Consider the following 13,666-nt stretch of genomic DNA (forward strand, 5'->3'; position numbering starts at 1 on the left):
GTCACACAGAGAAATAGGCTCAAATTGACTAAAAACAGCTGAGCACTCAGGAATGATGCAGGGGTCAGTGATGACAGTTGGCAAAGAAGATCGAATGAGTGAGATTTTGTCACTGAAAAATTGACAAAATTTGTCACCCAAAGTAAAAGAGGGAACAGCACCAGTTGAATCAATAGGATTAACCATTTTGTTCAAAACATTAAAAAGAACCTGGGGTTTGTGAAGATTTGTAGACACAATATTTGCCATATACTCTGATTTTGCAGTCTTAACAGCATCTTGGTAATTCGTAAGTGAATGTCTTAAAATCCCCAGTGATACTTGAAGTTGATCTTTCTTCCATTTCCGTTCTGCACGGCGGCATTCCCGTCTGCGTGCGCGCGTGATGTCATTGTGCCATGGCTCTGAGCGTTTTGCACGCTGATTAGTGAAAGGGGCAACAACATTGAGAATCTCTGAGCACGTAGTATTGAACAAGCTAACCAACTCATCATTATCTATATTAGAATCGTAAGACATAAGTTCAGAAGCATGAAACGCAGCAGAAAAGAGTGACGCAGTAGCGGGGCAAATAGCGCACCGCTGGCACGCCGGAACGCATTGTTTCCTAATGGTGGAGGACACCGTGACAGAAAAAAGCACAGGAACATGGTCCAATATGCCTGCGTTACAGATCTCTATGACGTTCACATTTAGACCACTGAATAAGATAAGGTCCAGAGTATGACCCTTGTCATGGGTCGGGACATTTACTGCCTGCTTAAGATTAAAAGAGTCCACAACTTTAAGAAAGTCATTGACCAAGGGCTTGGATGGACAACAAACATGAATATTAACATCCCCAGCAATTAAAAATGCGTTACGATTAAGAGCAATACCTGCCACAAAGTCAGAAAAGTTATTTATAAAATCTTTGTTAAATTTAGGAGGGCGATAAATGAGTGCGCACAAAACAGGTATATCCAATCTGATTTCAAAGAGCTGTAGCTTGAAGCTTGCATAGGCTTTAGTGGGAAGCGGACAGCAAACAAAGTCAGATTTAAACACTGTTGCCAAACCACCGCCTTTGCCTGTAGTGCGAGGGGAGCTAAAGAAGGAGCAACCTGGGGGAAGTAGCTCCGAGAAGGTGAAGGACTCGCCAGCCCGAAACCAGATCGCTGTTAAAAGCATAAAGTCCAGCTCCCGGGATGTAAAAAATTCATTGAGAATAAAAGTTTTATTGCTCACAGACCTTATGCTCATCAGAGATAGATGAAGGGTGAAGTCGTCAGCCATCCGTGAACGTAGTTCTCGGGAAAACAATTGAAGATTCCTAAAATCCACACCGCGGTCTGGAACTCGACGTCGCCGAGGAAAGTACTCCAGCGCCGATGCGCACTGCTCCACAACAGTGCCGTCACAAGCGACGGGAATAATCCAGCGCATTGCCGGAGAGGCGTGGTTTGCCGGAAAGAGACAGCGGCGTTGCAGTTCAAAATTATGCCCATGAAGGGACCGAAAGTAAGCCCTTACTCTCACGAGTACTCCACCTCGTTTACCCCGTCTCCTCGGGCGTTTCTTCCAGGGTACAATTGTAGGTGCACGCCTCAGGTAATCTGGCACCGCTGAGAGAAAAGGTGGTGGTGGGCATAAAGTAAAGTCATCAAAATATACTTGCTTTAAAAATCTCTCGTGATCATCACAAATACTTAAAAGTAACTGGCGATCATACACAATGAAAGCTGAAACATTACGTTGCCACAGAAGCAAAAGAAACAGTAACAGAAAACTGAGAGATGGAAGACGTTTCGTGCACACTCATGACAACATTCACACTTAAATTTATGTTGCAGAAAATTTCTGTAACTCTGACATGTTTTGGATCTTGTATCTAAAATCAAACAGCCTATTTTGACCCCTGTTCAACTTTTTACTTCTTACCTTTTTGCTTATTGTTTTGTGAATGATTTTTCGATTGTGTTTTAGTTCACATTGCCATTGTTCTCCGTCAGATTGTGAGGTATGCTGACATCTTCGTGAAAGAGTGATGTACCTGAAAGGAACGGTTGCGGGTCTTTGAGGGATTAGGCAGGATGAGGACTTCTTGGACTCTTTGGTGGCAGTCAGCCAGGGCTCTGCTTTGGTGGAGCAACATTTGGGTGATGTGGTGACCTGGATAGTACTGGTTTACCTGTAGGTAGAGGAAAGCCAAAGGTTCCAGTCAAAGTTCCACCCACGGGCAACCTGTTCAGTGGACTGATGCCTGTCAGGGTCGATGTGGCGTAGGGTAGCACTCACCCTCTCGTCCACTTAAACTTTTGGTCAGAATTACCGGCACCTCTATATTTTAAGTACAGATTTGCATGATCCAGCATGCAGGTGCCTTAGTGTTGAGGACTCAGTCTGCTGGAGAACAACAAGGAGAAGCTCAGGCTTCACCGGGCTATGACAGATACTGTAGATGGTCCTTGGCCTGGCCTGACCTGACCTGGTACTTATGATTAGTAAATGGTCTTACTCTTTTATTTTAATAAATTGATGTTCTGTCTCTGTTGTATTTTTTTTTTGTGGGGGGGGGGGTGCTTGGACTTTTAACCGTGTTTTGCAATTGCTGGATTTTGATACGCAGTTTGCTTATGGAAATTGCTGTTAGAAGTACATTTAGTAATAATGATAATTAAATGAATTTAAATGGCTGATGGGTCGTTTGTCATAAACTCACTGCAGAAAAACTGAACCCTGAGGAACCGTTACCACATTTTTTTTGAGGACCACAGAAATGCAACATGTAAATTTAACTCAGTTTACAGCAGAAATTATCCAGTAATTAACACCCTATGTTGGAATCAAATATGTGAGTAATTGAAACTCTGACCCACTAATAGCAAAAGTTAAACATGGGAGTGCTGTATCAGGCTGCGGTGAGTGCGCTCGGGCCGAGAGTTGCCCCAGAAACCTCCAGGCGATGTATCAGTTCTGCTTGTGGAATGCCATGGGCTGTTTCCTTCTATTGTGACTAGTTACCCCTCCTCCCTCTTCGATATTTTTTTTTTCTCCCGGATGTGAATAGAAGGCCCTCTGACAATCCATAATGGCCCCCTCCACTCACACACAGTCCACCTCCTCCTGAAATGGCTTTCAGACAAAAACAGTGACCCAGCATGAATCCGTCTGCTGCAGCTTGTTCTGTGAGGATCATCAGCCAAACTATCCAAATCTATGTCCAAACAGGGTTGAACATCGCCTTAGAACTGTGACGCAGTCAAACGAATGCAGCGCAGGAGCAGGGTGTGTGTGTGGGTATCTTACATTTGTTTCTGGGCTGTGCACATAAATGTCATGACGACACTGAATGAAAGACATCGTACAGGACTGAACTCATATTTGTGCATTATTTGCACTCACGTGCAGCGCTGTTAAATTCACAAGCAAAGTTTTGTCTCGTCTGAAGCAGGACCATCAGGGGTTAAGTCAACCCTCACAACAGGTGAACTCCTCCAGCAGAATGCTGTAGCCTGATGCACTTTATGTGGCGCATAACAAAATTTAAATTACCCAGCATATCTTCCCCCTGTTATTCATGAAGAAGTCTCTCACAAGGCACCATACAGCAGAAAATTTTCCGGGTCCAGGGTTGGAACCACCTTTCCGTCTACTGTGCCTGGCACATATCCTGGTCCCATTTAAACTCATATATTGTGCTTATATTGGTAGAAGCCATTATTATTAAAATGACAATGAACTATGACAAATCAAATTGACAGTTTTTACATCCCTTCTGTGAAATTTCACATTAATTCAAATAAAATGACAATTTATAAGTTGGTGGCATTTTCTGTGTAAACCCCAGTCTCTTCTGTCATCTCATCCGCGGAAAGTTATTCAACCCAAATGCGGGATTAGTGCACTTTCACTTTTTGGTTCATATTTTGATAGAATAATGTAAATTAACCAATTCCATTTATGCTTCCAAAATTTCTGATTGGAATAATCAGCTGGGAGATAATGGTCTAGTAGTTAAGCGGTGGACTTGAGACCAGAGGATCCTCGGTTCAAACCCCAGCTTGACCGGAAATTACTAAGGACCCCTTGGCAAGGTCCTTAATCCCCAAGTTGCTCTGGGTGTGCAGTGAGCACCTTGCATGGCAGCACCCTGATATCGGTGTGTGAGTGTTTCTGTGTGAATCGTGAATGTGAGGCATCATTGTAAAGCCCTTTGAGCTACCGATTCAGATGGAAAAGCGCTGTATAAATCAGCCCATTTACCATAATCCAGTATCTTGCTTCAACTGCCTGCTTTGCCATTTCCTCTTTTCACCTCAGACACACAGACAGTAGACAGAGGGGTTGCCACGCCTCCTGCACAGAGCATGAAACTAGAGTGGCACACAGTCTCTGGACCAAACATGAGACGAAATGTCAGTGATTTATGGAAACAAATTCCCATGTGTGTATAATCTTACTGTACAGCTGTACCGTGTAATGTTCATACAGTTTTGTACACCAAACTGCCCTGTGTGTACTGTACTGTATGGTTAAATGCGCATGTATTGTGACACCTTTAATAAACATACACATGTAGCATGACATCAAGCTCACATCTGTCCATCTGTACAAATAAATAAGTTATTAATTGAAATGCCGTCGCTTGTGATTACATTTGTCTTTATTAGCAGTGGTTTTGAACCCTGGTTCTTTGGACCCATGGCGTTGCACATTTTCCACCAATCCTTGGTCAGGTGTGTTCTGTTAGTCAGACAGGTTGAAATGAAAATGTGCAGCACTGTTTGTTAGAACGCCTGATTTACATGAGTAAATAAGTATGGCAGTTTCATATCACAATGCACAGTTTACTGATGGGTGTACAGTTGTTAATTTATGTTATTTTATGATCATTTTGATTCAAGAGGGTTGCATTTATATTTTGGAGTGTAGTTCTTTGACCTTCCTCATCCACATCATCCTTCCTGGTCAGGGTTTTGAGTATACCGACCTGGTCACAAGCATGTCTCTCGAGCTGTTCGGTTGCCACTTTACCACATAACATTCAGTCTAGTAACGAGCATTTTGAAGTGGATTATTTTTGCGCACTCAGAATTTGGGAAGAATGTACACAAATGTAGAGAAATGCATACACATACGGTGTTTTGGAGACAGTGGAAAGTAAACCGAGTCTTCATGATTGTAATGGTGCGTACTCTGCTAGATATGGTTAGAACTTAAATAAGACTGAGTTTTTGATTCAGACACCTCTGGGATTTTCTGACATCAAATGATTATCCTAAAAGTAACCAACACGAAGTCAATACTGGATTGAACTGTTGAGTCTGATATTAATTGATCCTGATCATTGGTCACTGTGTGTTGTGATGAGTTTGCATTCATAAAAGTGATCCTCTTCCTGTCACAGCGGACATTGGCTCATATTGTGATGTTATAATTGAGATGATAGAGTATTTACTGTATGTTCATTCCAGAATGATGTTTTTTTTTTTTTCTTTCAGACAGACAAAGCCTCTGACATTTGCTGACTGTATTGGGGATGAGCTGCCGGTCGGCTGGGAGGAGGCATATGACCCTGTTGTCGGTGCTTACTATGTTGACCACAACACTAGTAAGTTTTGCCACCTTTTTTTTTTTTTTTTTTTTTTTTTTTTTAGCATTTCCATCCTTCCATTTATGCTTTCTGTTATGTTTCCATCTGTACCAAGGCTAGGGTCATTTCATGTCAGATAAAGAATCTGCCAGCGTCTCTCTGAGTTTTGTTAATCTGTGTGGGATGTTTGAGATTCATGGGTTACGCCCAGAGGTCTCATGGTTTAGCTCATGGTCTCTTTATTAGTGAGGTACACGCTTACAAAATTTCAGTTAACTAACACGCCCTTGCAGCTTTAAATGCCCATATCTCAGAAGAATTATTTCATATCAGGATAACTTATCTTTTTCTGCTGAAATGTTAACCTAAAATGTACTGATCCATGTTTGTGAACTGCTGTCCGCATTAGGGGTCTTTACTCCTAATATTGAAGTACTGGTATAAGATGTTCAACATGTGTATTGATAATCCTGGCTCCATATTTTTGATATGTCAGCATTGGATGTGGTGAGCAGTTGGACTGCTGTTTTTTTTCCCCACCAGTGCTGTTTCACAGTCCAGTGACGACGCAACAAACAAGGGCAGCACATTCGTGCTGAGTTTTACATGCATGTTTATGCTTTGTTTTCTTTCAAAGTCTGTGAACATCCTATGGCTGTATTAGCACAGCTAAAACAGAAGCTAAGAATAGAGTAAGTTAATTATAAAAGTTGACATTTCATATGAATTATTATAATTTCATGAAATGAATGTTTGCTGATTGGCATTGCTGCCGAAGAAGATTTTAAATCTGTGGAATGATGTTTTATGGGATTCCATCAATATTGATGAAAAAATTGAATGTGGTTTGGTGTTACTGCATGAATGCACATAAAAAAGAATTTAAGATAGTAACTTCATCCAGTAGGAGCAACAAGAGATGTAATCCAGTTCAGAAATGTTGTATGAAAAAAGAACAAATGTTTATTTGCAATCTGTCAGATGACAGACAAACTGACATGACTGACACAGCGGCTCTCTACCTCACTAGATTAAAGCTACTGTATGTAAGCTTTTCAGGAAAAGAGCAACTTTTATGTCCATCTAATATTATTGTTTTTAATCTTTTAAACATTATTTATGACCTGTGCATAACATTAAATGGCATGAAATATAACAAAACAACTAAATATGAAATTTACATCATAGAAATATTACTAAACATAAAATTTACATCATATTTAACTTTAACTTAAATTGCACCAGCTGTGCTTCTTACAGTAGAATCAAAAAATTACAAATCTTGAATTATTCATTTTCTATTCCATTTCCCATAGGCCAATTGGTGTTTGAGAAGGGGCATCACATGGAAAAAATAGGCCATTACCCATGCCCCCCTTTTGAAATATGAATCATTGCTGTCTGACCTTTTGCAGTGTCTGTTGTATTCATTTATTTATTTGTTCAACTTTGTAATAATGTCATGTTGTCCCTTGTCATGTTGAAATGCTCTGTGAATTCTCCCTACTGCAAAGCAATAGGTATGTACCGTTCCGCATGCACACTATTGGGTTTTGCCTGAATTTTCCAGTATTCACCGACCAACGCATTTCCGCCTCCTTTGTAACCTGCCATATTTTCAGAAAAGAAAAAAACAAATATATCTAAATAAGACTGGATAACCACAAATAAAGTAGAACGACCCAAACACTGTTCTCCAATCACAAATGTGTTAACTGAGTCACGGTGGATGTGCTGGATTTTCCCGTTCCTGACTGCAAAAATTCAGCAAGTGTTTCCATCCTGAAATCACTCTTAAACAACCAAAGTTAAGTCTTCAAATTAAGCCTGTCAGGAGAACTGAAGCTCCTGTACCAAGTTGAAACTAAACTCTGAAAATGTGATGATGCTAGTTTTTCTGCTGTCGGTAGTGCCGTCAATACTGAGGGTGTAGTTTTACTGCTCAGTACCTATTTGAAGCCTGCATCTGCTGATCTAACCCTTACAGTGCAGTCAGAACGTATTCACAGCGATTCAGTTTTAGCACATTGTATTTTATAGCCTCATTCTGAAATGGATCAAATTCATTTATTCAAACTTCTACACTCAATACCCCATAATGACAATGTAAAAAAGTTTTGGGTTTTTTTTTTAGATTTTTGCAAATTTCACACTCACTCACTCACTCACTCATCTCCAACTGCAAATTTATATATATAAAAAAAACAAAACGACAACAACAACAAAAAAACAAACAAAAGCTAAGAAATCACATGTATGTAAGTATTCACAGCATTTGCTATGAAGCTCAAAATTGAGCTCAGATGCATCCTGTTTCTAATGATAATTCTTGAGATGTTTCTACAGCTTAATTAGTCCACCTGGGGTAAATTCAGTTGATTGGACATGATTTGGAAAAGCACACACCTGTCTACATATAAGGACCCACAGTTGACAGTGCATGTTAGAGCACAAACCAAGCATGAAGTCAAAGGAATTGTCTGTAGACCTCTGAGACAAATCTGGGGAAGGGTACAGAAACATTTCTGCTGCTTTGAAGGTCCCAGTGATCACAGTGTCCTCCATCATCAGTAAGTGGAAGATCCACCAGGACTCTTCTTAGAGCTGGCCACACTTCTAAACTGAGGGATCGGGGGGAGAAGTGCCTTCGTCAGGGAGGTGACCAAGAACCTGCTGATCACTATGTCAGAGCTCCAGCATTCCTCTGTGGAGAGAGGAGAACCTTATAGTAGGACAACTCTCTCTGCAGGAATCTACCAATCATGCCTGTATGGCAGAGTGGCCAGATGAAAGCCACTCCTTAGTAAAAGACATATCGCAGGCTGTCTGGAGTTTTCCAAAAGGCACCTGAGAAACTCGCAGACCATGAGAAACAAAATTCTCTGGCCTGATGAGACAAAGTTTGAACTCTTTGGTGTGAATGCCAGGCATCGTATTTGGTGGAAGCCAGGCATCATTCCTATAGTGAAGCATGGTGGTGGCAGCGTCATACTGTGGGGATGTTTTTCAGCGGCAGGAACTGGGAGACTAGTCAGGATTGAGGGAAAGATGAATGCAGCAATGTACAGAGCCATCCTGGATGAAAACCTGCTTCAGAGCGCCCTTGACCTCAGACTGGGGCAACGGTTCATCTTTTAGCAGGACAGTGACCCTAAGCACACAGCCAAGATATCAAAGGAGTGGCTTCAGGTCCTTGAGTGGCTCAGCCAGAGCCCAGGCCTGAATCTGATGAAACATCCCTTGAGAGATGTGAAAATGGCTGTGCATCGACGCTCCCCATCCAACCTTATGGAGCTTGAGAGGTGCTGCAAAGAGAAATGGGCAAAATTGCCCAAAGATAGGTGCACCAAGCTGGTAGCATCATATTCAAGAAGATTTGCAGCTGTAATTGCTGCCAAAGGTGCGTCAACAAAGCATTGAGCAAAGGGTGTGAATACTTGTGTACACGAGATTTCTTAGTTTTGTATTTTTAATAAATTTGCAAAAAATTCCAAAAACCTTTTTCCATGTTGTCATTACGGGGTCTTGTGAATAGAATTTTGAGGGTAAAAAAAAAAATGAATTTACTCCATTTTGGAATAAGGCAGTAAAAAATGGCAGCAAAATGTGGAAAAAGTGAAGCGCTGTGAAGACTTTCTGAATGCTCTGTATGAATCATTTTCATATTGCTTCATTTACAGTGGAGTTGAGAGCTGCCCATGATGTAACATTGTTGTTGGCAAGCAAAAATAAATGCTAGCCAAAGATAAAAGTCACAGAGGTTGTAGATCAGTCTTGTTTAAGTGTGGAACCTGCGAAGCTGCTAATTGCTTAATTACTTGAATCGTCTGCTGCGGTAGTGTCTGCTCAGCTCATCCTCAATGTGTTTTGTCTTGCAAAACAAATGGGTAGATTTCAAACTCTGTGTCTTTGTCTCTAGAGTCTTTTAATCTACTTTGTACTATAAATTTGGTTTTGTTGCTCAGTTTCTGTTTTTGCTGCTAGTGATTATAATATTGTGCAAAAAAGCAGCTCAGAACTCTGATGAACACGTCTTGTGTTTAGGTATTAATTTAATCTTTCAGAGCTGCTACATTGCCTCACAGAATTAATATATCAATCAATCAATCAATTTTTTTTATATAGCGCCAAATCACAACAAACAGTTGCCCCAAGGCGCTTTATATTGTAAGGCAAGGCCATACAATAATTATGTAAAACCCCAACGGTCAAAACGACCCCCTGTGAGCAAGCACTTGGCTACAGTGGGAAGGAAAAACTCCCTTTTAACAGGAAGAAACCTCCAGCAGAACCAGGCTCAGGGAGGGGCAGTCTTCTGCTGGGACTGGTTGGGGCTGAGGGAGAGAACCAGGAAAAAGACATGCTGTGGAGGGGAGCAGAGATCGATCACTAATGATTAAATGCAGAGTGGTGCATACAGAGCAAAAAGAAAAAGAAACAGTGCATCATGGGAACCCCCCAGCAGTCTACGTCTATAGCAGCATAACTAAGGGATGGTTCAGGGTCACCTGATCCAGCCCTAACTATAAGCTTTAGCAAAAAGGAAAGTTTTAAGCCTAATCTTAAAAGTAGAGAGGGTGTCTGTCTCCCTGATCTGAATTGGGAGCTGGTTCCACAGGAGAGGAGCCTGAAAGCTGAAGGCTCTGCCTCCCATTCTACTCTTACAAACCCTAGGAACTACAAGTAAGCCTGCAGTCTGAGAGCGAAGCGCTCTATTGGGGTAATATGGTACTACGAGGTCCCTAAGATAAGATGGGACCTGATTATTCAAAACCTTATAAGTAAGAAGAAGAATTTTAAATTCTATTCTAGAATTAACAGGAAGCCAATGAAGAGAGGCCAATATGGGTGAGATATGCTCTCTCCTTCTAGTCCCCGTCAGTACTCTAGCTGCAGCATTTTGAATTAACTGAAGGCTTTTTAGGGAACTTTTAGGACAACCTGATAATAATGAATTACAATAGTCCAGCCTAGAGGAAATAAATGCATGAATTAGTTTTTCAGCATCACTCTGAGACAAGACCTTTCTGATTTTAGAGATATTGCGAGATATGTTATGAACAACACATGTGGTGCATGTGGCTTTGCTGTTATGTAATTTTAATTATGAATTAAAGAGTTATGGGTCCATTATGTAATTATTTATTAGCTGTCATAACAGTGCTGCTCCTCCAACAGCTCCACTTGTTCCAAAACAAACAAATCCAATCAGTCCACAAAGTTGAAACGTGTCCAATTAAAGTACTACCCTGATTTATCACGACTGGAGTTTTGAGACATGGTGTTGATGGAATGTGAAGTTAGCGCTCTTCCCTACAGCACGGGGGTTTTCACTCTGTTGCTATCATTACTCATGCTGGTGTTGTGGTTTTCTTGCTGAAGTGAAAGCAGTACCAAACTCATCTCCTCTTTCCCTGTTTTTTCCAGAGAGCACCCAGCTGGAGGACCCACGGGCCCAGTGGCAGCGAGAGCAGGAGGCCATGTTGCGAGACTACCTGGCTGTGGCCCGTGACGCGCTCAGTGCTCAGAAGGAGATCTACCAGGTGAAGGAGCAGAGGCTCCTCCTTGCACAGCAGGAGTTCCGGCAGCTTAATGACACGTGGAAGGACAAGTCTACATCACAGACCAGCTGTAAGTGGAAGAACAGCAGAGCCTCCACACACGTGCAGCCATTAAACATCTGATTGCCGTCCTCACATTTGTGTTTCTCGACTCTTTGTTTTGTCCAGCCACAGTGAATAAGGCGGTAAGCACAGACGTCGCTAACAGCTAGTGGTGCTAACTGCTTCAGAGTCCTGTGTCCACACAACAGCTATCCCGTTGAGATAACCTGCTGCCACTTTCTCTCAAAGTCGTGAATCGGATAAGCTTGTGTGGCTTTCTCATAGACACATAGGAAAAAAAAACGTAGATGTCAATCACTGTGAACAGTGGGGCTGGAAATTGACTGACTGGGAGGGGAAAAAGAGGGATGTTGAGGCAATGTATTCTGGGTGGACTACCATCTGTCTCTTGGATTTGGGCCCAAACCAACTTGAACTGTACATGTTGTTTTTTTTTTTTCTGAATCTCAACGGTGCCATTAGAATTTAAGCAGGATTCACCAAGATCTGAACGCAAATGTGTCTCAAATCCAGCTAGCTTGGGGGTCATGGCGCCAAACTTCCTCGCTATGTTCGTGCATCCACAGCGTCCTCTCCACTCTGGCGGCACTCAGTGTGGCTGCAGCCGTGAGGACAGCTGAGTGCTGCTTTCCCTTGCTTGTGTCACACTCACTCGCGCTCCCACGGCCAGATACACACACCCCCACCCTGAGCCAGACTGGGTCTGGACACAAGTGTAGGATGAGCCAGGTTTGGAAAAACAGGTCTGAATGCTATTCGGCTAGAAAACAATTGAGCCAGATTGCCATCCCCAATCTGAACAGGTCCTTAGCAGCAAAGTCCTCAGTTGTACTGGAGTTGTGGGTGCCAAATGCTTATATGATGGCAAAGAAAGCAACAGCTACACAGACATAACTGCCCCAGAGAAAGAAGACTGTGGCAGAGGGTGGTTATCTGAGGTTTGGCACAAAGCAGCTGTGATGCGCACTGTAAAAAAGGCAAAGTGTTTTATCATTTGAAGCTCTGTTGTCCAGCAGAGTTCTCAAAATCTTACTGCAGAATATTCATGCACCACAAACTCCAGGCTCGCTGCTCTGGACCACCAGTGAGGCAACAGACACAGTCACACCCTTCAAAAAAGTCTTATATCACACATTCTCTTTATTTCTTTTTTTAAGACATGATGCCTGGAGGCACGTTTGGGTGGGAATTGATTTAAAAAAAAAAAAAAAAAAAAAAAAAAAAAAAGACACAATGGAAGTCACTGTTCCAAGATATGGGCATCCAGGCCTCAAATATTTCTTGTACTGCTCTTCCTCATCGTGGCCCACAGTGCTGAGAGAACTTGGAAGAGCTGCTGGCAAAGTGTCCTCTGACATGTGTTCCAGCTACTCTTCAGAATCAATGAGCCTGATCGTTCTCTTTAGTGTACCCTTTAAAGTAAATGTCAACACATTGTTCACTTCCTTGAGGTTAATACAAAGGAGGTTAATATAGCCTGATTGAAGCACTGCATCCTGGGAGCTGAAGCAAGACAGACTAGTCTGCCTCACAGTTGATCTCCTGTTGTAGTTATACATATAAAAACTGATATTACAGCTCCTGTGGTCACATTAATGAATTCAGGAAAGGTTGCAGATGCTGTTACCACCGGGTTTTCTCTTTTTATTTCGATGATGCAATTACAGTTTCATTTTGAATTATTTTACTTATTAGGGATGTCCAATTAATCATGTTTTTGCAGTTATCACAGACAGTATTAACATAGAAACTAACTGACATGATAAATCCTGGTCAGGACATCAATAAATAGTGGTAAAACTAATTGAGTTTGTAGGTACACAGAATTTAAATTATGTTCAGAAATTCATTGAAATTGATACGGTTCACAATCTGCTCATATCTCTGCTGTCTGTTTTTGCTCTCCTGGTTATGTCTCCTAGTAAATGCTCATCTGCAGTTTTATTTTGAAATATCTACTCCTTGTATTTTTTTCTCAGCTTTACTTCCTGTGCACGGGTTTACAGTTCAGGTGCAAACTCATTTCCCAGTTTAGTGAGTCACTCACTACCTAATCATTCATAACCCATTACTGCAGTGCCAGAATGACTAGTTGACTGCCAGACCTCCCATTTCTCTCTTGTGTTTGACTTCCTGTTGCCGACCCACAATGCCTCCTTGTGTTTCCTGAGCCTTGCCTGCCGATCACTGGATTGTTTTCCTGCTATAGTTGATGTTTAGAGCAGATGATGATCCTGCAGAAGGACATATGTCGCTCTTCTGCTATACACCACTTCGTCTGCTCGTTGTGAGGTCAGGAAATCTTTGCAGGTTTTTCTTTCCATTTGTTCTTGTTTCATACAAGACATCCTCAGACGTCTGATGTGTAGATGACTGTGAAAAACTTTTCTTTTTATCAGAAGAAAGGGAAAAAATTCCTTGACAGAGGTTTTTTCCTCGCACTAACCTTGGCTGAAGGTTCTTCCTG

General features: G+C 41.7%; 1 protein-coding gene across 1 annotated transcript in view; it reads left to right on the forward strand.

The window, feature by feature from the left end:
* The window catches only part of wwc1 (WW and C2 domain containing 1), a 157,867-nt gene that overhangs the window by 42,215 nt on the left and 101,986 nt on the right, over window positions 1-13,666 (forward strand). The window contains exons 2-3 of the mRNA XM_034177856.1: window positions 5,484-5,593; window positions 11,003-11,206. Of these exons, the coding sequence (XP_034033747.1) occupies window positions 5,484-5,593; window positions 11,003-11,206 (314 nt within the window). The remainder of the gene's footprint in view (window positions 1-5,483; window positions 5,594-11,002; window positions 11,207-13,666) is intronic.

Source organism: Thalassophryne amazonica, chromosome 9 (assembly GCF_902500255.1).
Source record: "Thalassophryne amazonica chromosome 9, fThaAma1.1, whole genome shotgun sequence".
Classification (NCBI taxonomy): Eukaryota; Metazoa; Chordata; class Actinopteri; order Batrachoidiformes; family Batrachoididae; genus Thalassophryne; species Thalassophryne amazonica.